Source organism: Notothenia coriiceps, unplaced genomic scaffold, assembly GCF_000735185.1.
Source record: "Notothenia coriiceps isolate Sejong01 unplaced genomic scaffold, NC01 NC01_scaffold00000667, whole genome shotgun sequence".
Taxonomy (NCBI): domain Eukaryota; kingdom Metazoa; phylum Chordata; class Actinopteri; order Perciformes; family Nototheniidae; genus Notothenia; species Notothenia coriiceps.
In genome coordinates this window covers 101,441-128,064 of record NW_011333368.1, presented here as the reverse complement: position 1 = coordinate 128,064, position 26,624 = coordinate 101,441, and the positions used below count along the sequence as shown (strand labels likewise).

Sequence of the window (26,624 nt, the reverse complement as noted above, 5' to 3'; positions counted from 1 at the left end):
AGTATGGCCTATACATCTCGCATCCCGTGACACTTCTTGCTACGACAAAGGATGAAACAAACCTGGTCGCCCTCTAAGCCAATGTGTGTGGACAATTCAATAAGTAACAACAAAACATGTAACCGGCATATGTGGTAACCCAGTGGCTCCCAGGCCTGGAAGTCATTAAAAAAGGCTCGACACTATATATTTTTTTGCACTTTAATTAAGCGTGATTTCACCAAAGAAACAATCATGAAGGTAAATGACTGCTACCCCCGCGCGCACGTATTTGAGCATCGGAGCTAATTTCGTTTGTCTTATTCTGCTGTACATAGTTGTTTTGGTCGGCTTCGGTCAGTCTGCACATGGCCTCGTCGCCCTTCTCACTACCTCCATAGGGATCTCTAGACTCAGGTCTCCTCCTCACTACTCCATAGAATCTCTAGACTCAGGTCGCCCCGAACGAACACACAGACAAGTAGTTCCCCCATATATGCTGCTTCGTCCTAAAGCGAATCGGCCGGATTGAAGTCCCTTTTGAGTCCCAAAGGCCAGGATGCTTTCGACCAAGAGAAAAATCGTCCGATCTAGAGGTACCATGAAATACGACACGGCCGATTGGACCAGCGCCACTGGTTCCACGTCCGATGTCTCGAGTTGAGTCACCTTCTCGTGACGGACGACTGGTTAGTCTCGAGTCATACGTCTCAAATTCCGCTAGTCCAGTGTAATGTCCTCTTTTCCTTTATGTCTTTTCGACGACCAACCGTCCTCTGCCGGCCGTTTTGTAAGTGGCCTGACCACACCTTGCACTTGTAATTAATCTTATAGTGGAGGGTAGAAGTCTCGTTACACTATAATATTGGTAATCGCAAATTCTTTCGAATCGAATGTATAGACCGGTGTTGTATTCATTGGCCTAGTCTAGTCTATGTAATTCAATGTCCAGTCGTATAGTGTAGTATTACATAACAAAAGAAAATGTTGACTGAGTTCATATATTACTTTTCCTGATGCCAGTCAGCTTCGAGTCGAAACGATTCCTTCTCTGTCCTGTCCGTCCTCTCTCTCTCTTTCACTACCTTTCAGGTCCCTCCTTGAAGTCCATGTCAGTGTGTTTTCTTACATCCGGAATTATTGGGATAGTATAGGTAGATAGATATGAATCAGAAGTAAATGATTATATCCGTTATCCGCGTATTAAAATTTCTGGTTGTATAGTCAATGACAGTATTAATTGTATGTTAACATATTTTGTGTTACACGAATGTTTTTTTCCGTTCGTGGTTACACTTGGTGTGGTGGTGTGGTGTGTTTAGTGTCGTCAAACTCCTCGATAGTGTACCCACAACAGTTTGCTTCGCCTCTCTTATGAATGAAGGCCCACATTCTAAGAGATTTCGTTGGTCCGATGATACTCGACGAGGCTGGGAGCCAGGACTGCCTAAGGTTGAACACAAATAATTAGTTTGTTTATTTATTTGTGTTCCTATTAACACAATTAACAACTCATTTTATCGTCCAAACCACCAATTCTTTCTTTTTTTGCTACTTTGTTGTTTGTCTAAAGTTCATAAGACTCGGGGATGAGAGGGGTATTGTACTGCCGTTGTTTTCAGGCATGTAATAAGTTAATTATATTCTTCATCTTTGTTATTCACACCGAACTGTAACTCATTCTCTTTCCAAACTATTTGCGACACTTACCTAGTACCTAATCGAAGAAAATCGTAACGAATCCGCTGCAGTTCAGCACCGAGATGTGTGTTGTATCTACTGCAAATCCCTCGGATATCTGCTCCGGATACCTGTAGGGCCCTTCAACTTTTAAATACGATACTCGCGGGGGGGGGACGCCAACCTTTTCGGCTGTGTCCGCCTGACACTGATTGCAGTTGTATCTCGCGGCTGGACCCCTCACTCCTACACAACTTTTTTGGTCTCTTTTCAGCCCTCAGCACCGAGGCCGAGACTGATTTCTTCGGTCCTCTTCTTCACACAAAATTCTATCTAAACTTTTTGGGGACTCCCAGACCCGCGCTGGTGTGTACCTCCCCGTCTCCCAGGCGCTCGGAATCCCGGTCGACGACGCTTCCGAGCCACGGGGAGCCAAAACTCCTCTGGACAGAACCGTGATGGTCGTTGTCGACCACCGTCTGGAATTTCGAGACCGACCCCGCATCGCGACCTCCTCACAGCGATAATCCGGCCTCAGTCGGGTAAATCACGACAATTTTGTTTACTTTTAATTTGTAAAATGAAAACGTTTACATTTCACCGTTTGTACTTTTATTATTATGTTTCACCGGTGTCATCGCTTGATGGAAGAACGTTGTAGTGTCAAGCACAGTAACATGTCAACACTTTACTGTGTTGCTAGGAGAAAGAGAGTCGGCACACACCACAGCGTGAAGCGCTCAGCGACCGACGACGACAAGGACGGGACTACCGACGACAGGTCAGTCGGCTCAGGAGCTTCCTCTCCTCCTGTCGTCACCTCTTCTTCTTTTCTCGTGTAATAATGAACAACACAAGCAGACGTGAAGACATCCTCGTTTGTGTCACCACACCACGAATTCGGGGTGGAGGCGAGGCGCGGCTAGGCATCTACTCGGACAAGGTCCCAGCCGCAGATACCCACCCGTAAGCGCCCGGTACGGGGGGTTTAATCCAGTGACACGGGGGGGACGGTCCGGTCCGGTTCGGGACGGTGGAAACGGCAAAAAAAATAAAATAAAAAATAGTATAATATTCACTTTTGCAAAGGTTGATTTAAGAAAAAACACACTTTATATTGTCATTATTTCAGCTTATATTTATCTTTTTGTGTCGGACTCCACAGAGGAGCCTAACGCACACAAAGAACTGGTTACTGGGGCCGGAAACTAAACAACAAGAATAAGTTTTTTTACGTCGCGTATTTAATCGTTACGTCACTCTGCTTCGATTACGAGCCTGACAGTTGTCATTAATTTATATACCTATATGATTGTACTGAGTTCACGTCGGACGATGTGTGCGGGAGGAGGTTGGGAGGTGGAGGACTTTTGCTTACCTTATTACTGGGTGAGAGGTCGTAAGCGGACCGGCCGCCCAGTGGTGGAGACTTTCTTCCGACTCGGACACGAGAAGCTGGTCGGCTTTGCATGACGGTTCGGGTAGGTGGACGACGTCGATTGCAACAATCGCGACCTTAAGTTGTTGGATATCTTGATAAACCCTTGACTAGTCGGGTTGTTTAGAAGATTCTTGTCACTGGGATATGTCGTAAGGAGGACCGTCCTCCGCAAGCAAACAGAGACGAACCATGAGTGTGGCTCTGACCGAACTTATGTCACTGTTCCGGCTCGACGTAAAACAAAGAACGGCAGCCGTCCAGATCGTTTTGCGGCCTCCCTTACCTACGTAAATACAGACCAACCAAGCATTCACCTTTTTACGCCACAACTCTCTCTCCGTTCCCTAAAGTCTTTTGTACGTTAAGTTTCCTCGCTAGAGAGAACGATTACGTTACCAACCTTCTACCTTCCCTCGCTCTCTCTCCGCACGGTCGTGGACCTTTCCTCTAAATGTGAACAATCGCGTCCTGGTTGATGCTTTTTTGTCCAGTAAAATAATAGAGGAGAAATACTAAAGACCACCTTTTGGTCGGACGGAATGCTCCTGTCTATCTCGAAAACTATTGTACAGTCTCCCCGTACCGGAAAAGGAGAGGAAGACGATGTATGGCTTTTTTTCGTAGTTTAACCACTACATCACTTTAGTTAGGGAGCTTTGCGGTGCAATGTGAACAGTGCTTTACGTTTTACTTGAGTATTCACTGTGAGTCGTTACACCACGACTACGATAGCACCTCCTTTATAACTCTGAGGAAAATGTGTGGACTTCATCTACCTTGGGCTGTTATTAAAGTGTATATACATTTATTAGAGAACATTATTACATAGTATTCCGACGAAAGGAAAAATACGTCGTACTATGACAATCAATAACAAGTAACCTACAATAAGGTAGAGTACATAGAGTTAGAGTTCAATCATAATTTACGTTGCTTTAGGTGTTGAGTAATAATAAAAAGTTTGACCGTTTTTCATTGAACCTTAAAAGAGGGGTTGTAAAATGACCAAGTTCCCCTGACTTGTAACTGTAACTTTCCCAGGTGATGTATGTTTCCATAGATCCAAAATAATCTAACTAGTCTTGAATAGAAAGTTCAGTGTGTAGACTTCTTAAACAAAATTTTAATCCAAAGAGGAAAGTCCCTGTTCCGTTTGGTAAACCTAGAGACATTGCAAAAACGGTCATACCTAAGACCCGCTAGACAAATGTACTTACGGGTTGGTCACGGATCTTCTGAAGACTATGACAAATGGTAACGTAACACTAATGCAAAACTAATGACCTTCCTATATATATATAACACTCAAACCTTAATTTATACGTGGAAATACTTTTAAATAATCACCAATGCAATCCAATTTTTGTCATTCCAATTATATGACCACAAACAAGAAGGATCACCTAGCGGTCCGGGAGCACTGGACTAGACACCTCAAGTCCACCTAGATACTTGTCCCGAGCTGTAAAAATATTACCGGGCGACCGGGCCTTCGTAATAAATCTGTGGGGCGGTCCGTATCATAATAGTTTGCGGGTGTCGACAAAACGACGCCTCGCGTCGACGCCGCAGAGGCCATCGCCCGTGGCCTCTGGGTATTCACACGTCACAGTACCCAGGAAGTAAACAATGGAAAATGAGAAATCTCCAACGAGGCGTTTTGGGGCAGCATAGACTGTGTTAGAGTTTTACTCGCTACAGGGTGTACTTTGAGTGTTTTTTACTCTGCAGACCGTTCACATGCATAAAAACCTTCATAACACACAAGGGGACGGGTAATAACCGGAAAAGCATGACATGGGACCTTTAAAATCTGCGTCCAGTGGATGTGTAGGATCTATAGTTTGATAGATATTACGAAGATTATTTGAGGTCTCACCAGGAGAACATGTATATACTACGTATGTTAACTATAGTGTTTGCTCTGCGCGCACCCCCTGAAATTGTGAGATTGTTACGTCTTTCCCCCTATTTACAAGCTACCCTGCAGTATACAAAGTCATTCAAACTAGATGCACCTTTACCAGCTTTGATAACACTTTAATGATCAATAATTATAAAAAATATCACATATATTATTCGGAAATGAACCGATCTGCACAATGAATACTTTAAGTATATTTTGATGCTAATACTATCTACTTTTACTTGAGTAACATTTTGAATGCAGGACTTTTACTTACAGAGGGCAGAGTATTTGTTAAGATCACTGTTAAGAATCACGGAAAGGGCAGGACCCAAAAGCAGATTACAAAAAAGGCAAAGGTCTTCAAACAAAAGCGAGCTTTATTTCAAAGCCGATCAGCAAAAAGAAACATGGCATGGATAACACAAGCAAAATAGCATGGCATGGATAGCACAGAGGTAACACGTGGAAAATACAATACCCAAACACGGTCGTGACCAACATGGAGGGAGACAGGAAAAAACAAACAATGAACCGACAGGGGAACACAGGGAAAGACAAGACTAAATACAGAGAGGGGTAATCACGGGACGAGAAACAGCTGGGCAGGGGAGGTAGAAACACAAGGGCAACAGGTGAACACAATCAGACAATTAGACACAGGAGGAAAAACACAGGAAGGAAAACAAGAGACAGGGAGAAACAGGACAGCAAAACAAAACCCATTACCAGACAGACAACACTAAAACCTTGACATAACACCAAGATCGTGACAGTATTCCTGCACTCTGGTACTTCTTCCACCTCTGATGCTAGCTCATTTCCAGGTTTAGGACCGGGCTTACTGCACGACTCTATACTCTTGGGGTCTAACTTGGGGTTAGATATATGCCTGTTATTTTTCATTAGCCAAGGTCACACAAAGCAAAAACAACAATCCATTTTTTGTATCCATAGCTTTTTCTTGCATCCCTTTGCAGACTGCTTCTTAAACTCTCCCAGCAGCTGGGCTCAGTTAGCTGTATTACAGTATTGATCAGGTATTGTTTGAACATGCAAAACTGGATCAAAGCTGTGCTAAAGAGTCAGGGTTACTCAATCTTTATTGAAGATGTGTTTCTGATTCATCAACAGTATTTTGATCAGCTGTCAACAAAATAAAAGCTGAGTTAGAATGTATGTTTCTTTGAAATCCCAATCAAACAGTCATAAAGAAAATCTGAAAACCTATGTGGCCTTTAATGGAGTCTATTTCTCATCAAAGGTGTCTTTAGGAAATCATTGTTTAATGAGGATTCTCTCATGTGTGTGTTTTCTATTAGCGTGCATATTAAATAACCCACCACAGTAAAAACAGTGTTCCCTCTTCAACCATCAAACTGTGAGGAGCGCTCCTGGGTGGCAACCGGCCGTTTATCCTGCCGCTGCCCTTCCTCTTCCTCTGTAGTACGGCGATACTGGCAGACAGCATTTTACATGACTGGGGTTTTGAATTGAATGATTTACCAAGTATCAGTATTCTCTCAATGAATGTGGTCGCATACCCAAACACATTGTCAACCAGCTGTTAAATAACTTTTTCAATGAAATGTCCATAGATCTTCATAGACGTATCACTCCTCAACAGGAAGTGCTAATAGCTACTTTGGTGGGCTTTAAATGTCATTTTTGGTGCCCAGAGGATGAACCCTATCGACTTTGGGGATCCTGACATCATTTGTGCTTTTGAATGAAAGTCATACATTTGGTTTGAATCCAGAACTATGAGTATTATGTGTTGAATTTGTTTTAGTATCAAAATAATCCAGTGATACCTGTCTGTTCATACAGTATATTGGAACACTACAAACAGGAACTACTAATAGCTGATTGGACTAATTCAATTGAAACCTATTTTGTTCTCCAAAATTACTTCAAAATTAAATGTGTTTAGATCTCCTTAAATTGATCTGGGGTTGTCGGGCTGCTTATATTTATGTCCTCATTCTTTTTTAAATCTTGGCTATAGTCAGTGCTGGAAGAAGTATTCAGATTCCTTTACTGAAGTCCTGATACCACACTGTGCAAATACTCCACTAAACCAAAAAACCCTGCACTCAAAGGTAAAACTGAAGTGAAGTATCCTCAGCTGGATGTACTTCATCATCCATGTGTCTCCTAAATGGATGTTCCCATCTAACTAAACTGCATTCTCAAGGATGAATCATTTTCTCCTGGATTACTGTCAGTTTTAAAAAATATGGGTACATTTGTAAATAAAAATACTAAATTGGTTAGGTTTATTAAAACATAGTGGTTTGATTTATCTATGTTGTACTTGTAACCATAGACTGTATATATAAAGGTTGTAACGTACATTTGATTTCACATAGATCATTTGTTGGGAAAGTCATTTTCAGGTGATCTGTTGGCTCATTATTCGGCGAGCTTTGACGCTGTCCTGTAAGAACCCTGTATATCTGAAAAGTAGGCCAGTACATTGGGAAAAAGCATACTGTACTGTGTGTGGTGTACTTTAGGTAATGTTGTACTTACATCTACATATTCTTGTCTCAGGTCTTTGATACTTTCACAATTTCTCTCAAAAGGCTCCCTGTTAAGCTGCATCATGTGCACTTAGTTTCGTGGATAATATGCACAATGTGGACAGCTGAGTTGCCAGATGTTGTGGGAAATTGTGTTGTCCAGTCTAATTGCATTATTTGCCAAAACCAAGTTGATTACATTACATTACATTGCATTTAGCTGACGCTTTTATCCAAAGCGACTTACAATAAGTACATTCGACCAGGAAGATACAACCTTGAAGAAAACAGAATCATATAAGTACATCAGGTTTCATAGAGCCAAACATTTCAAGTGCTACTCAACTGGCTTTAGAAAAGCCAGTCCTTTATTAGTATATAAGTGCTTTGTTAGTAATTNCTGGTTGCCCGATCGGGCAATCTATTATGCCAGTATCATGCAGCTCGCGGATCCAGTAATGAGTGACCCGACAGTAAAACTAAACATATCTATAACTAGTTTAGGTAGTTTGAGAGGTAATTAAAATAGCTACGTGTGATATTCTAACCTGAAGTGTGTGTTTTGTCCGCTCACCGCTGCATGTGATCATGCAGAGCTGCGTGTCGACTCGTCAGCAGCAGCTGATCTCTCTCTCCCGTCAGATTAGACTTCAATCGCGTTTATGTCCATATCGATCAGATCCAGCTAGTTCTAGCTAATGATATCACTACCTGCTTATTAAAAGACACCGTGACCTAAACAATAAGTGTCGCTATGCAACTGGGTGAGGCCACAAAGTATAGCGCAGCATTATGCATTTGTTTAAATGCCTACCGGAACCCCGAGGCATTAGCAACAGATCAACGCACAATCAACCCACACAGCACATCTCTTTCTCCACATTAAGTGTTACACATTAGAATTGACTACTCTTGTCTGTCACATACTCTTCTTGTCTGTCACATAAGTGGCGCAACTGAAGCGGTATTGCGCTAAAGGGAAATTATTTTGACCGGACATTTTGACCGAACAGATTTAGATTTGCTTGCTAACGGGAACTCTGATGTCGCCATTGTGTGTGCTTCGCGGATGCACTCGGCTGCTCGGGTCTGCTCGGTCAGCTTCTGGATGAGGAGGCATTCCTTCGACCAACTTAAAGTAGATAACATTACAACATTTTTGAACAGGGGCCATAATAGCGTAAATAATTTTGTTTTGGCAGTTATGTTTTCTACTTTTTTACATCTGGGAAGGCATTTGCCTTCATCAGATGGAAAGTGTCTTGACAAACAACTTAAGTATTTATTATAGCTATGCATGGCATGCAAGCGAGNGCAGAATCAAACGGGGTGTAACAGTTCAAATACACATTGTGGGCAGAGCAAGGATAAAGAGGGGTGATGACTTAAAAAAGCTGCAGATTCCAGAGTCCAATGCTCTGCCCACAATGTGTATTTGAACTGTTACACCCCGTTTGATTCTGCCTTGCCTGTTAGTCATGTAAAGTGTGACTCACTACATGGTTAGCTTTAGCGTTGTAAGGAAACATACCATATGCAGTGATAATATAGCACTCGACTCAGCGAGCCAGCTGGAAAGCACACACGGATGTGAACCATGTTGGGCGTAATAACTGTGATTTAGAGCTAAATTGCACTAATAATGTGAAATGAATGGATTCCATCGCCCTGCATGAACAGCTCTTGACCCAGAGCGGAGGTCAGCTCATGGAGGAGGAGAGAGAGAGGATGGCAGAAGAGTGTCTGTCTGCTTTCCAGAACATCAAATAAGGCCACTCAGGCTGTAAACATCGGAAAACAAAAGCAAATGGAAGTAATAGAATGTGCCGTGTTGCGGGGGAGGGAGGGAGACTGACGAAGGTATTGCAGAAGAGATTCATGTGGAGACAAAATAACCTAATGAAGTTCCTTTACGGTACATAACCTTCATTTTGTGTTGTTGTCCCTAGGATTCACTGTGATTGAAGATGTATAATTGAGTCACTTAAGCAGCATAACATACAAATTATAAACATCGAAAGGTCATCAGGAATTAAGTTATTTAGTTCAGCAGGAAACAAACTTTTTCCTGTGCAGCAATAACTTGACTTTTCATTACGTTTACATGCCATTTGTGAATAAACCCAGCATTTATGACCACTATTAACAGACAAATGATGTCACTCAAGAGAGACAAACAACATCCAATAAAAAAGAGGGGGAGGATGGCAGAGAAGGGGAATTGTCCCGCTGGTATTTTTCTAAGCTATTAAATCTTCTGTTAAGCGTTCGAGACAGATAATTGAAAATGTGGTGCTCAGAAAGAAGAGTTATAGACAGAAAAATAAGTCAGGGAAATTGGGGGTTTCAGCCGGGCACACAAAACATTCCCAGATGAAACTGATTTTCCCATGGAAATGTAGGGTCACAAAATGCCTCTCTTCGGAAGAGATCTGAAGTTCCCTTTTGTTCCCTCTCCCTCACATGCAAAAGTAAAAAAGATATTCTGACGTGGACTGGGGTAGAGTTTCAGGCTGTGAAGGGCTGGGAGTCTGTGCTGCAGGAAACCACAGGATGTGAGTCTGGGAGCAAAGCCTCACACACAACAAAGCAGACCAACAACATCCACAAGCACGCCAAATACACACTACACCACTGAGTCAACTCCTTACTTTTCTCATTGTCTGCTCTAAAATCTACTTTAACATGCCCTCCTTGGGGAATTCGCTGGGGATTGCTTTCAGAGGGAGAGCAAACATCGAGAGACAAATTAAGTGCGAGGATGAGAGCGGGGGGATAAATAAGAGAGGACTTAAGAGTTTGTTCTGCTGGATCTAACGTAGTAAATTTGTTATTTTTATTTTGATGTTTGCTATTTCTGGTCTTAGCGATGGCTTTAATGAGATTAAAAGCTCATTAAAAAGTGATTAGATGCTGTGGCTCCTATATATGCATTCAAGGTAAGAGCTGCTGGTGTTTGTTTCAGACATTGCATCTAAAGTACAGAAGGGGAAGCACTTTGCAAGATAACATTTGCAAGACAGTGAGAAATAAAAACTCACTATAAATTATGCCCAAGAATACAGCGTCTCTGTCAACGCGTGTTTTAATGGCTTTTCAAAATGAGTTATTCCATGAAATAGAAACAGTGGGAGTTAAAGCTGATAGAGTTTCTGTTTTTCTCTTAAATCTCATCCTCTCTCACAAGCTTCTCTGATTCCCTTTCTCTTTCAACCTCAAACCTGATCCCCTGTTTGTTTGTAAGACCTCGAGCCTTTTCCTCCTGTGTTCTGTAATTCCCTGATTACAGTCACACTTTCATTAGCTGCAGGCTGTTTCTGCTGAGTGTAGCAGTTCTCCACTAATAACACTAAAAGCTACAGGCTGTGTGTCACTGTGTGTGTCACCTCAAATACAAACTGACTGCTACCAAATTAGGAACATGTTTGCACACTAAAAGGAATAGTTTGTTCATTGTCAGACTTATTTGCCTTCAAGCTAAGAGTAAGATGGAGAAACATTGATTCTACTTCTATGTTTATCCATCAAAAATGAAGATATGGCCAGCAGGCACTTTTCTTATTACAAACAGTGTAGGGATAGCGTTAGCCTGGCTCTGATCAAATGTATCAAAATGTAAACTATCTGCCTCTTAAAAGTTTGATTGGTTATCTTTTTTTTTTGTTTTGTTTTTGGGTTCATAACTCAAACTCTGAACACAAAGATGCAATACACAGATTTTTAGAATCAGTGTGACTTACAGTTTAAATGTAATATTCTATTTTTTTCAGTATTTAAGTTACCCAGTGAAAGTGTCTGTTCTTCATCCCAGGTTATATAGACTGGTGCAGGGATGACGTTTTTACCAGAAAATAAGCTGCGCATGGGTTCCCTCGACAAAAAAGCAATGCGATTTCTCCATAGGATTTTGGAAAATAGCTTGAAATAAGGTCTGTGGAAAACAAACCTGTTAGATAAATGTACGTTTTGTTCTGCCGGATAATTTCCACAGGTCTACCCTACTTTTATAATTTTCTAATCATAAATCTAATCGCCAGAAGCAAAATGCTAACGTTATGCTATAAACGAACTACAGCAGGGTCGCTGCTTCAACGTCACACCAACTTAAGATCGATATTCAAAAATACAGATTCAAAATTGNATATTAACTATTAATTAACATGTGGATTTATTGTGCAGCCCTGTAATGAATAATCTATAGCTTGTGTGTGTGTGTGTGTGTGTGTGTGTGTGTGTGTGTGTGTGTGTCTATCACATACCCTCCCTGTTTACATGATGGATTTAACCAATCATAAGAGGCTTCTGACGCTGCCAGTCACTGCTTTTTTTGGCTCTCTTCAAAATGAGCAATTATGGTTAATAATGCAACCTCTTAACAGAAATAGAAATCTGTGAATCTCAGCTCGTGTGTTTGTAAATTATGTATTCACCTGTGGGAGGATCTCATTTAGCAAAGCCACACCTCATCAAAGGACCGTTTCTGTGTGTGGTCATAATAATTGCACTTGCCTCTGATTATGTGGGTGTGGTTTTTCAGTGGAAACACATGCAGTACTGTAGTACACCCTGTAGTATCGGGTGACTTTCAGGAGTTGATGGTCATAATTAGTTTGCCTCATTCCCAGTGGAGAGGACATGCAGGCTGACGCTCTCACGGTTTACTGCAGAGAGCGCAGCGTTTATGGCAGAGTGAAAACCAGACAGGACGCGTACTTAAAACACAGTATAATACTACACGTATTATAATGTGTTTTTAAGGACGCGTCCTGTCTGGTTTTGTAAAGACATTCTTTATCCTTGATAAATATGAATTTAATCTGGACAAATAAGGCATTGGGAAGCAGCAAATCTGCCAACAGACACTCACACAAACTCACACACAGGAGGAGAGAAATATGACAAAAACACACATAACATAAGGACCCAGGGTCATAAAAAGATGTATTCAACAGAACAAAACCGTGACAAAAAATGTTGAAAAACAATCCAAGATGCTTTTTCAGGAATGTCACGATGCCATAATCTGAGTAGTTAATACCAATGCCAGTGAAATTGTATTTATTAATACCCATTTTGATTCCATAAAGTATAGTCAAAATTCTCCCTAATCATTCATTTTATATTGTGAAGTAACTCTAACATTTGTGTACTCAAATCTAGTTTCATGTTTTCAGGATTTTCTACGTGTCTCATGACTCCCAGGACTTAAAGATCTTCAGCTACATCGCCAGAGATGGATCCAATAACTCCTTCAGATGTAACGTCTTCAAGTCAAAGAAGAAGGTACCACAGGAGTCTCCACACACACACACACACACACACACACACTTTTCTGGGGAATAGGCTTTATGCAACGTCCCTGCAGCTTTAATGGTTCATCATCCTTGATATTCCCTGTATAAATAACACTGACCATCATACTGGAATGAACCCATCATAAAGGGAGAAGAAAGCAAATGGTAGAAACTGCAGCAGTAGTCCTTAATCTAACAGCTATAAGACGTGTTGCATTCAGAGTCAGGCTTTCTGAACTGTGCACTTATTCCTCTCACTACCCAATTTGCTGCTGTCACTGCTCATGATATAAATCCCCTGCTGCTTCATGCAGTGTTAGGCGCGCTGCAGGACTGAATATATGCAGACTCAAATGTGGTATCAGTTTTCTGTTTCCACCTGTGACTGAGGGCTGTTTATATGAAATGTTTTTCAATTGTTCTATCTCTTATTCATTCAGCTGAGTTAATTAAAATGTGGTTTTGATTAGTTTTTGGATTTCCGGTGGCTTAGTAGTTGATATCCTGTGGTTCATCCCTGTAGATAGAAAGCCTGCAGTGAATACAGAAGAGATGATTCAAACTGCATATTTCCCCAAACAACTCTTGATCTTTAGCATCTTGCTGCAGTTGTTGCTGTAGTATCTGCTGCAGCCTTGGCTCACAGGTCTGGTGTTATCAGTCAGCTGTAATGAGAATTGTTCCACAGAAGGGAAGTTATAAGTCTCTGAATGGAGGTATTCAACTGCGTGCCAAATAATTGAGTGTTCATGCTTTCACAGACTGCAGCGAGTGATTTCACTGATGAACTCCTCTTAAAACAGCCAGCAGGAACTCATCAGCCAAATGACCGTTTTTTGGGTGTTTTTTGTTAAATATTTCTTCTGTTAACGCTGAACTTTGTTATTTTAGGTATTGGGGCTAAAGTACAGAGTATGTTTTCTTATTCTTTACAAGAAAGTATACGAACAGGCGTTTGTAAGCGTGTATGTAAATGTGTGAAATCATCCCTCTATTGTGTTCGACCTATGACGATAACTGGACTATATGATTAATCTACATTTATATATATATATATATTACTGCTTGGATTTGAGTTTTTCTTGTATTTTTCTTCATCTTCCGCTTAATCCTTCTTATTTTTGGTCATGTTTTTCTGATTTGCTTGTACTGTATGTCAAAAATATGAGTGCAACTATTTAATGTAATAAGCTAAATACAAATAAAATCACTGACCTTCTACCTTACACCCTCCCCCCTGTCTCCCCCTGTCAGACGCAGGCCATGAGGATAGTGCGTACAGTGGGTCAGGCCTTCGAGGTGTGTCATAAGATGAGTCTGCAGCACGCTGAGCAGGACGCAGATGGACAGGCGGACGGAGAGAGCGACAAGTCCTCCGAAGAGTCCAGCAGCCAAGGTGAGGCCTACCTGAAAGAGCTTACTGTTATCTGCTTATATTTGCTGGGTACAAGCAAATGTAAGCAGATAACATTAAATACATATTTAGTGTTATTATAGTGTGATCGAGAAAAAAGTTAAATAAGGTATTTAAAGTTTGCAATCAAATCCTTAAAACCGACTAGAAGGGCTCTTAAAGGTCCCATGTCATGGCCATTTCCACTGATAATAATTCCATTGTTGAGGTCTACTAGAATAGATTTATATTGTGCAATTTTCCAAAATCACTTTGGTTTCTCATACAGCATCTCTGTAAACTACGTGTATTCACTGAATTTCACTCTCTGCCTTTAACGGCTCGTTNTCGGTTCATTTTCATTTTCATCTCTGTGTGGACGGGGGCCTAAATACACCAGCAGTGCACTGGTGCAATCGTTTTTCAGACACGTCAACTCTTCAAAAATCACCAGTGCACTGCTGGTGTATTTAGGCCCCCGTCCACACAGAGATGAAAATGAAAATGAACCGAATTCGATATCAAAAATGTCTTCTGTCCACACGGAATCGGCTCAAGAAACGTGTCCGTCCACACGAGACCGCTCGACCCGCTGGAGAAGATGTAGTACATATGCCGGGCCTGTAAGTGGCGCTGTACTTCCGCCACAAAATACACGAAAAGCAGCGAATAAGACCGATGACGATTATTATATTATATATTATATTATTATTGTTGCTGATGGTTGTGGTAGAGGAGCTGTAAATGTTGCACTAAAATCGGTATCATGGTCAGTAGCGTCTGGAGTACAAACGCAACCCTGTGATCCGCCATTGTTGTTGTTGTTGTTGTTGGTGAAACGCATCAGCAATGACGCGGGAGTGAGCAGGAGAGGTGGGGAGAGGCGGGGCTATGGCGTCATCAGGGAATGATCGTATAGGGCGTACACACGGAGCCGCAAGCGTTTCGTCCTCAGATCTACCCACTTTTTGGGAGCCGTAATCAAAGGGTATCGGATTCGGGCTCCGAATCCGCGTTTCCGTGTCGGCCTCGTGTGGAAGAACCGTCTTCTATACGATAGAGAACGTTAGCGGATTCAACTGATATCGTCTCCGTGTGGACGGCCTTAATGTCATAGAACAAAACGTGATCCGTCTCTTAAATTTGTGTCAACCACAGACCTTATTTCCAGCTATTTTCCAAAATCCTTTGGAGAAATCCCATTGGCTCTGAGACGAGGGAACCGGTAGTGGTGAAATTCTAACTCACTTCCGGGTTTTAGGACTCGTCACTGCACCACTCTATTGTCGACAGGATATGCTAATAGCTGATTCAGTATACCTTTGAATGGTGCCAATTTTCAAAAAACATTCAACAAATAAAAAGGCATAAAATCCCTCAGGGCTCAAGTTGTAGCCAAGAGCTAGCTAACAGCTAGCTAACTGCATTGCAACATTAAAGTTCCTGTTTATATCCCCTAAAAACATCATGCAAACTTAAGAAAAACCTCCCAAATAGAAGTAAAACTATGAATAATATGGAGGTACAAAAAGGAGTAACAAATTAATTTACACTGAATGTTTAAATGTTGCATTTTCAGTTTTTTGGACAGTACTAACGCCAGAATATACCATCAATATGTTTCTTATAGACATAAGAGAAACTCTCTACCAGAAAAAAGGCCTATATCTCAAAATGTTGAACTATTCCTTTGACGTATAATGGCTTTGTTACACAATGTTCTTCTTCTTCATTGGACTCACTTATTTCTGGTACAGTTCTTTATATTCTATTCTAAATAAAAAATAAAAAAGTGGTATTACTTTTCATCGATGTTGGCAGAGTTCCTCAGGGTGAATGGGACGATCTCATTGCACGAGCCCTCCTTGTTCTCTGCGCTCCCTTTGGCCCTGATGAAGAGGTCAGCGTCTCCGTTCACCAGCACAGCAGGCTCGCCGCTGTTCTCCAGGTTGAGCAGGTTCAGGTAGGACTCAGCACTGTCCACAGTGGAGGGGGAGAGGGGGGAGGCTTGGAGAGGCCATGCAGGTGTAGAGGTGATGAGCTGGTCCAGCGTCTGGATGTAGTTTTTCCTCAGATTCAGAGTCAGAGCCTTTGCTGATGTTACTGAGCCGCACGGGGACTGAGGACCATCTGGAATAATCAGAAGATAAATCAACAAAACGCCACTATAATAAAACATGCAACTGCTGAGCATTTAAGAGTTAACCATACAGCTGCAACATTTGGAAATAAACTCATTTTGCAATTACGGTATGAATCACCATTTTGGAGGGGTGGATCATTTTTGTGTCATTATTGTCATTATCATTCAAAGATGTATAGCATAATAGGGCCTCTTTAAATTCAAATTAATAGTGCAGCCCTAGTCGACCAAAAGTAAAAAAAAAAAGGATATTTCTTATTTGTCTGAAGATCTCTCATAGGCCTGACTCTCATTACAGAATGAAGAAGTTGGCTCTGTGCCAGAGGAAGATTTAAATCCAGCTATGTCTGAGATTAGCATTTTTTATCAGAGGGACTAACATGATTAAAACCAGCATTAAACACAATGGGGCATTTTCAAAATGTACACACTTCAAAACTCACACACACAGCTCTGCCCACTGTGTGTGTCTCATTACGATTTTGGCAAGAATGGTCGTTTCTTTTCAATCCTGTAAATACATACCTCCTCCGAAAATCCTCCCTTGGGACAGTGTGTGTATGAACGTGTGTGTGTGTGTGTACCAAAAATAAAAGGTTTTTTACACAATGAAAACTCTCAGTGAGAACACAGTCTGAGAGTGTGAGATAATGTTGACAAAATGTGGTTTTAAATCCACTCTGATTATGTAATCTGCTCTTAGTTTAATACAGAGATGCTATTGTTTGTAAGAATGTTGTTTTTACACTTTGTGTTGCAAAAAGTGATATGGGTGGGGGAGAAATCAATATAGATGGCAGTAATGTTTAACAGGACTGCCATTCTTTGGCAATTAATGAGCAGTGGTTTAAATGTTTTTCACAACCACATTAAAAACATCTGGGAGAAAGCTCATTAAAAAAACATTTCAACACAATGCAGCTAGTACAACAACACCACTAACACTTCAGTAATAAACATATAGTTAAATTAACACTTCGGTAACAGTGTAAACATTCGAATATTCTTAATTCCAAATGTTATAGTAGATGTATAGTTGAATTAGATGTCAGTAAGTGGAAATGGATAAATGTTAAAGGAAATAATGTAGCTTCATGCATCTGCTTGTAGGAGGGTCCAGTGCTTTGGTGCAGACTTATTCATCCTAAAAATATTCCTCTCATGTCCTGACCACTATTTTACGAGGTTAGACCGGAGCACTTTTCAGTGCACCAGTCAATCCTCAAATTGAATGCAGAGTTAGATCCCAGGTCGAACGTCTAGTCTCGAGGGTCTTGAGCATGTTGTCTTCAGTGATCGTATTGTTATGTTTCCTTGTTTCTTGTCTTGGAATATGTTCTAGTTGATGTAGCAAATGGAGCTCCTGTGATGCAAGAACATTTTCAGATTTTAACTGACATTAAAGTATTATCGGATGTCTTTCACATCAGCCTAAGCTATCATTTGTATTACTGGTACTTATTATCCAATTAACTAATGTTGGCATGCTAAACTGTTTCACCTTTTGCTACTACTATTATACATTGAGTGAGTGAATTAAACCTTTTTTACACAAATGTGAAAACTCATATGCTTATGTAAAAATGAAAGAATCATCTCTAAAAACCATGTTTGAGCACCAACTCACTCTCACCCATTTCACCTCATTCTTTCTCATTAACAATATCAAGGGCTTTTAATCAGTCTTCATTAACCATGACAAAAAAGCCTCCTTTGATACTGTGATCAAGAAATCTCAGAAAGAAAAGAACTCACACACAGAATGTACACACTGCTTCACACCAGGAGGATAATCTTCTTTTAGATAAAGGCAACAATGCTCAATTACAGCTGCCCAGATAGCACAAAGGGAACACCTTCACCTGCAGGGCGGGGGTTCGATCCCCGGCAGCTGTGCTTCTGCCTCGTCAAACACAGCTGAGGGTGTTTGCAGGCGGGAGGACATGTGTGTCATGAGTGACTGCAATGTCCCCGGGCCAGCAGAGGAGCGAGCAAAGGCCCGGACTGCAGAACCCGGGGGAACCTGACCTGACATCAGTTCATCTGTTCCCAGCGGTCACTTACCGAGTCCATTAGCCTGCAGCTCCAGTCCTGCTGGTGTTGTTGGGGCGTCGGCCTCCAGCTCCTTCAGCTGCTGCACCAGCAGAGCCAGGTGCTGCAGCAGGTCCCGGTTCTGCAGCAGCAGCTGGTGAACCCGGGCCTGAGCCTCCAGGCGGGCTGCCGACTCTGCAGCCATCTGATCCTTCAACAGCTGCACCTGGAGAGGACACACGGAGAGAGAGGGGGTGATGCATTATGGTTTGAACTGTTAGAATTAGAGCATATGGATAAAATAAAATAAAATAAAATAGTGATTTAGACAATTTAATGTTTTTATCGCAATATGATTTCAATATTTTAGGGAATGATCAGAGACATTTTTTTTTTGTCAGGAACTGTACTAAGAAAATATGTTTGGATAATAAAATGTTTAGGGCGACAGTACTTTCACACCACAATGCAATATTCAAATCACAGAAAGGAATCTGAATTAGGATTCAAATTGCAAAACAGAGAAATATTGCACTTTCTCACACTAATCAATATTGTGATTTGGATAAATGACCAATTAATTGTACGGCAAGAGTTTTGAAATACTTTTTTTTCTGTCTCTTTAATTCCGCTTACCTCCCATCAGAGATATTATGTGATTTTGATTAATTATATTATTTGGATTACATCTAATTCATCATTTTCCATTGCTATGATTTCAAGACTGAAACTCAAATGAATAATGGGATGGCTCTTTAGGTGCATCATTAACTTGCGGGTCGATTTGGCTGTGGCATTGCAATCAACCACATCAGACTTTAAATTCTGAAGTGAATATTCATTTGTGTTGTAGTTCCTCAGATTACACTATAAATGAGGGTTAATAAATCTTGAGATGCTCAAATGTTTAACCACATGTATTTCATTCTGCTACACTTACTGCCCTTCCATTGTTTTGTTGGTGCTGCTCCCTAGTGGAAACCATAGGTAAAAGACACATATTTGATTGAGGGAGTGATAACTCAAGATGAAGATCATCTCTATAGGACTGCTTAACTGTGCTAAAATATTTTCCATATAATTCCTGCTGATGTGTGATTATGTGCAACATAATAGAGTGAATTAGCCTCAAGCTACAAAAAAGTGTGTGAATGCGGACAACACTACTAATAATAAAATAAATGCTTTGCCAATTAGTAATTTGGAGGACAAATAGATGGAAGAAAGTAAAATAGGACAAAAATTAAAAATTGCGTTGAAAATTGACATGATGCTCTTTATTATACCAAAAATCATATCAAAATATGTGGAATTTTCCTGTTAATATTAGCACTATTTGTGGGTGTTTTTTTTAATTTTTAATTTCTATTAGTCATTTAGCTTGAACACATAATAATATTTAAATGTGGCAGGATGAATGACGAAGACAAGACTGACAATAATAAATAAATAAAATGTGATGATCTGTGGAGCACAAGCCTCACAAGTCTCTTTTACTAAATAATTCCATTTTCATTTCATGACATAGTGCAGGTTTTCAAAAGCTTACTGAAATAAATATGAGGCAGAGTGAGAGAGAAAGATCTCATCAATGTCAATTTGCAGAATCATATGAAATATTTCATGACACACTGGATGAGCTAAATCCACAGCGTGAGTCAGGATCAATCCGACGAGTTCAGCTGGGCCAACAAAGTCAATTATAAAAATAAGAGGTACATGCTACTGGCTTTTACTGAAAACAGGCGAGCATCAAGTTTAATTTATGCCGTACTGATTATTGTGTACCCTTTCTAAAAAGAGGCTATTGATTTTGATTTAGCCCTTAATCAATAAAAGATTGTACAAAGGCCATAGACTAGAAGAAATGTTAATCTCATTCATTGAAATGCTTAATAGGAATGGCTGTGTAGTGAGAGAGGAGAACCAATCAGAGTGGAGATGCAACGACTATTTGGAAAAATCAGTCAGTAAATGTTAAAGCAAAACATTATGAAAACCAATTCTCTCTGGTTTCATGTGTTTAAATCTAAGATTGTCTTCCTGTCTTTGCAATAAATTAATTACATATACTTAGTTTGCTGCCTTTTCCTTAAAGTACCAAAGGTGGAAACTACCTGGCGGGATCAATTGTCCTTTTCCAGGAATATTAATTTTTTAAAGTATCAGCTTTAAAATATGGATTTAAGCTTGACCTTAACGTAGGGTTGTAGAGGAAAGTTAAATGTAATTGTATTAATACAGGAGTAATGTAAAGGGAAAATTAGTTCAGAGCAATATGAAAAATAACTATATATACATATATAAAAGAAAAGACAAATAATAATAATAATATCATATTAAGTCATTGAATATAAAAAAAATAAAGTTAATACAAAAATGAAAAGGAAAACATTTTTAGAGCAATACAAAAATATATATTTTTTAAATTAAATTATAATAATGAAAATAATATAATAGTAAAAACTGAAATAATACAAATGATACCATATTTGGACTTTGAATATCACAAACTGTTAAGACTTGAAGGAGAGCATCGTGTAATCAAATCAAATTAATCCATAACGCATTAGATGCAGCGACTTACATACTCAATGCTGTGGGCAATCCCCACAGGAGCAATTTGGGGTGAAGTGTCTTGCCCAGGGACACAACGACATGCTGACTGCAGTGGGGTTTGAACCTGTTTGAACCTGATCCCAACACCAAGGCTCTATCCACTGCGCCACACGCCTCCCAGTAGATATTTTACAATTGGTCATTATGACCTTCTGCCGTGTTTACAATGTGTATGAGTTTGTTTGTGTGCGTGTAACAGTTTGTGTGTGTTTCCTTACCTGTGCGACGGCCACCTGTGTGTGCTGCTGCTGCTGCTGCAGCTGCTGCTGGAGGAGCTGCAGGTAATGCTGCGACGCCAGCGGAGTCAGAGACCGAGAGCAAGGGCTGCTGGGAGTTATTCCTTGGGATGTCACAGTGAAGAGGGACCTCTGATTAAAGTCCTGAGCACACAAAGAAAAATACACAACATTCATGGAAGGAAAACGGTAGTAAAGACATTAAAGATTCCTTGGACATTATTGTTGGCCAAAGGGCTGCCAGTTATATTACCTCTCCTCATAATAGGTGCTATTTTTAAACCTTGCACACCAGACACATGCAATTAGGGAACCAGAAGGATAGAAACCACCTGAGAGACTGAGACCAGGAGTGAGACCCACTGATCTGGAGCCTGAGTGTAACCCCTTGTCAGAACTAAAATAATCTCTCAGCTCATTTTCAAATCATTCATTCTTTTCCCAATGTCTCCATTTATCTCAGTCTCCAATCCTCCTGGATTTTAAGATCATTTTCCAGATGGTAGCACAAATGTTCCCTGGTTAACCTCCTTAAATCTGCTTTTTTTTTCACCCTCTTCTTATACAGTAGATCAAGACAGTCAGAAAGTATTATCTAAAGAAGAATCCCATGAAATGTACACTCTCGTTTTTAAGAGGGTCCTTGAACAAATCTTAAACAAATGGAAAGCGACTCAACACAACACTAAAAAAACGTCATAACATCAAAGTATAAATGAAGACACCGTGATAACATTAATGAAAACAGAGGCAGTAAAATATTTACAGATAACTTATATTGGTACAATGGTATATAGAATATATTGCAACTCCTACATCACACCACTAGAGGGTGGTAACACTCTGTAAAAGGTCTCAGGGTATCGGGGTTGGATTGAGAGTGGATAGGCAATGTAAGAAAAACAATCCCACAACTTTCATTACATTTCTATTGAAATGTTGCTCCACTCTGATTGGTGTACAGAATATGTGACATCACTTTTTTCAAACTGAGCAACGCCAGTGAAAGGAGCTCAACAAAAAAACACAACAAATGTGCAGTAACTGAAACTGTGGCATACCTTTTCATGCTCATGTAGCAACACATTGTTTAAAGAGAAGCTGATTGATACCATTTCTCAAGGCCTTTAATTACATTTTCAACAGCCTTTATCTACTATCGCCTTAAAACATTTTCAACTCCTCTGGTCTTGGTGGTGTTTCTGTTTTTGTGTCCACCCTCGTGTTGTCTAAACAACCTGCATATTGTGTAATCCATATCTTCTTTTCCGTTATCCTGATCTCTAATTAAACCTTCCTCATCTCTTTCCTTCCTTCCTTCCTTCCTTCCTTCCTTCCTTCCTTCCTTCCTTCCTTCTTTCACTCTCTCTTCTCTTATCTTCACGGAGCAGATGTTCATGAACCCCTAGATGGGATTAAGTGTCCCCCCTTTCACAGGCAGCAGGAATATTCAGGTTCGCCTCTCCTATCCATCCCCTCTCTCTTTCAGCAGCTGTGTCTCCTACGCTCTCACTATGGTGAGAAATCCAAAGAAAAACATTGTGACACACCAGAGCCTCCTCATCCTGTCACAGCCGAGTCAGTACCTAACTCCATAAGGATTTAAATTATACTAAACCTCAAGCACAACTGAAACAAAAATGTCTTTCTTTTCACCTAATGCATGTGTGACCGTGTTTTTTCACAAACACAGTGTCTGCTGCCAGCCTTTGTTAGTCATGCAGAGCTGCAGTGGATGATCTGGTCAGGTACTGCAGTACATGATGAAGCACGACACTGTACTTCTCTAGCTCAATGAGCCATTTGGCAACACGCTGCCTGGATAATAGCATCAAAACATCACTAAAGACGAATCAATGAAACACAGTGGAGGTCATTTCCTGCAGCTTCAAAGACAGAAGCAGCATAATAAAAACTGGAACCATTGAATGTGGATGCTGCTGTTAGCTCAATTCTGCTGCAGGTGTCCATAATGAAGGAGAACCTTCACTGCAAATATGATGGAAACAAAATGCCATACATGGTTATTTTTACGATGCATGTCTGTTATTATAAGGCTGCTTTTACTTTCGGTTGTTGTAAGATTCAACTATATATCACGACTGTCTGGAAACATAAGCACTGATTGAGGTATGCTTGAGACAAGGGAAAGAAAAAGTGTGATTTGAGATGACAGACTTGAAACAGCTGTGATAATCCACCAGTGCAGTGAGATAGTTAGAGTTTATAAGATTTCTCTAAATAAGAATACCATTTCTAAGAACAAGCTTCATCATCTTACACAAGCAGCTCTTGGGTAGTCAATTATTCTCAAAACATGTTCAGTTAGAATTTATGGCCTGATATAGGATGGTAAGTCTTAGCAATATCAGGAGTTGTTGCAGTGAACCACTTATCAAAATTGTTTAAATAAACATCACATTCATTTCAGCAATTTTGCCTCAACATTTTTGACACCTACAGTGTACTGTATAGTGACTTTTTAAAATAATATCCCAAGTGACAAATCAACAAAACCCTGCTTCCTTTCCCTTAAAGGTAGGGTAGGTAAGAATGGAGAAACCAGCTAGAGTAAGCTAGAATTTGAAACTACGTAGTCGAAAAAGATCTGGCTCCCCCTCCAACAAACTTCCTCACAGAGCCCCTCCTCCAACACACACGAACACGCACATGACCAATGAGAGCACGAGATAAGTTTGTGCACAGATGGAAGGCTGACAGGCAGGTAGGCCATCCAGTTATTTTAGCCGGGCCGGCTACCACAGATGCATTTTTTTAATGTATTTATTATCAAAGCATTTAATGTATTCATTGCTATCGGGATGTTAAGAGCATTCCATGGAATATAACAAAAAGTGTTTCTGAAGTGAATTACCTATCCCACCTTTAAATGCACAATATGTTATTTTATACCACTGGGGTTCTCATTAAAAATTATAACAAAGGCTTGAGGTGTCGCCAAGTAATTTGGATCATGGGAGTTTATTTATTGCAGTTGGCTCCACAAGTTATTCCTCATTTAGAACGTTTTTATGTTTGATCAAATTCTCTGTAATATCTTATCGCAAACTTTTGCGTACTCTGAGCCACTGGTTTTTTCACAAATCTTAAAGAGAAAAATATATTAGCATTAGATAGTATCATTTTATATTTCTTCAGAGTTTAAATTACACAAACACTGAGAAGAAATTAAATGTTGATGTTATGTAATCTCCATTATCTGTTTCCTTTTAAATAAAAAAAGTCAGGTTGTTTGTCTCTATACCGGGCAGACTGAAGACAATTATAAGATATCAAACAGAGCATAGTGTCCCTGCCCTTAGCAATGCAGTGTGTGAGTGTGAGTGTGTGTTTGTGAGTGTGGGTGTGTGTGGTAGCAGTAGTCTTACAATGATGGTCTGTCCAGGTTTGACCACGTTCAGTTCGGTCAGGCTCTGCAGGATCTCACTGAGGGCCTTCTCACACATCGAGGCGCCGGCTGAAGAATCTTCTCCTCCTCGTCTTCCTTTCAGCTCGCTGTCCTCTTCTTCCTCCCCCTGCTCTGCCCCCGTCAGCTTACGACCTGACAAGGAATACCCAATACAATAAGCAAAAACATCCCCTCAAGGGTGTTATGTAAATGACAAACCAGCATGCCTTTATTTAGATAACCAAACCCTGAATTATTGCTATTTTGAGCAGATACACAGCACCTCTGCCTGTCTATAACTGTAGCTCAGTGCCAGACAAGTGTTCATTTACTGAGCAAATTACTCTCATTACTGGTAACACTGGTAATCAACCTCTTCTGTTGTCCAATGATGTGAAAGTTGTAATTACAGGGATTTTTCCCTTTGTTACCCTCCTTCCTGCATGAAATTAACACATCACGGGGTCTCAGAGAGCATTCACTTCAACATGAGCAGGATGTTGTTTCTTAATACTGTTTATTTGGTGTAACTGGACATCTGTGCTGATGCGGTTTGACCGCTGTGCAGAATTAATGAGCTGGTGAGGTTTGATGGCTTCATTTAGGCCCTAAAGAGGCGTGAAATTAAAGGTCAAGCTTTAGCCAGGAGAGAGAGGTTGGGTCAATTAACTGAAATGACAAATAAAGGCTCATAAACAGAAATGTTTTTCACAAAAACATTGTCCAGAACAGAATTCAGAAAGGTCAAATGTGTGTTGTCAAACACAGCTGTTATTGCCGTTGTTTAAATTCCTTGTAAAGTACCTTTGCGTACTATTTATGAACTTTACACATGTAACGTGTGTTATTTTATTATTTATTTAACCTTTATTTAACCAGATAAAAACAGAAGGGTAGTTCTATTTCGTCCCTACTGACCGCCAGAGGTGGTGCTTTAAGCACTGGATATGTCCATTGCGCGCATGCGCAGCTCGAGTAACAATAACAACAAAGTCACCTGTGACCCACGTGACACCGGCTATATCAGCCGGTGTCGTCAGAGGATCTGTTCCTTTCATCTTCTCGCTGCCGAGAGTACCGTGGCTACATTTTTGTCGCAACAGCGTTCAGGTTTGAACGTTTGATCTGAGGGATTTCTCTGCAAGCAGCTGGCCGCATGCAGCTTCGCGACTAACAGTCGGAGCTACGGGTCGTTAACGCGTCCTCCAGGAGCTGTGGCCGGCTGTGCGCTGTGCAGAGCCTCGACAGACAGGTTTCTGTCAGCTAAGCTCAGCTTGTTGCTGGTGATGGCTGTGTCCCCGCACCCTCTCCCAGCCAAGTTGTCCTGATTGCCGTCTTATTTTTTGTTTGGCTTAGACTCTCTGGTGACGACAGTGTTCCCGCTTCCTCTCCCATAAAGTTGCCTTTTTGAAAGTTCTGCTTGTGGCGTTGTGCCCGAGCTATCATTAGCATTTGAGTCCCAGCTTTGGCTGCGTCCCTCATTCAATTAGTATGGAAAGCCCAGTGTCATATTTTAAACCCGTTTTTCGTTTAGATGCAGAGAGTAAGGTAAGTACTTTCTATTTCATAGAAGCTAATTATCTGGTCTTAACATTTGCGCTATTGGCTTAGAATGAAGGAGACATCTGATTGGCTATAGATAGAAACAATTAAAAGTACGAATCGGGTGACCGTCAGGGGAGTCTCAAAAAACCCACACAGGAATGCAGAGCGATTCCCATTCACAGAAAGCGGTTTGTTTCAGGCTTCAGCCGGTTTTAAACGGAAATAAAATGTGAGGATCAAAAATGACATATGTAAAACCTTTTTTCTGTATTTGGTTTTAATCTTAACATGTATATGAAACGGGGACACATTTGTGGGCATTGAAAGCCACAAGTGTGGATCATCGAATAATCACCAACGTGTGAATCTTCTGTGTGCATGTGTTGTATTATGAGACTGTTCCTGAGCCCATTACTATTGACT

General features: G+C 40.6%; 1 protein-coding gene across 1 annotated transcript in view; it reads right to left on the bottom strand.

Annotated features, from left to right (window-relative positions):
- LOC104956631 (uncharacterized) overlaps positions 1-25,714 on the bottom strand; it is a 37,693-nt gene extending 11,979 nt beyond the window's left edge. Inside the window, exons 1-5 of the mRNA XM_010784147.1 lie at positions 25,654-25,714; positions 24,637-24,809; positions 21,230-21,391; positions 18,426-18,618; positions 16,021-16,348 (exon numbers count right to left, since the gene is read on the bottom strand). Coding sequence (XP_010782449.1) covers positions 16,021-16,348; positions 18,426-18,618; positions 21,230-21,391; positions 24,637-24,809; positions 25,654-25,714 — 917 coding nt within the window. The remainder of the gene's footprint in view (positions 1-16,020; positions 16,349-18,425; positions 18,619-21,229; positions 21,392-24,636; positions 24,810-25,653) is intronic.
- Positions 25,715-26,624: the final 910 nt, after the last annotated feature.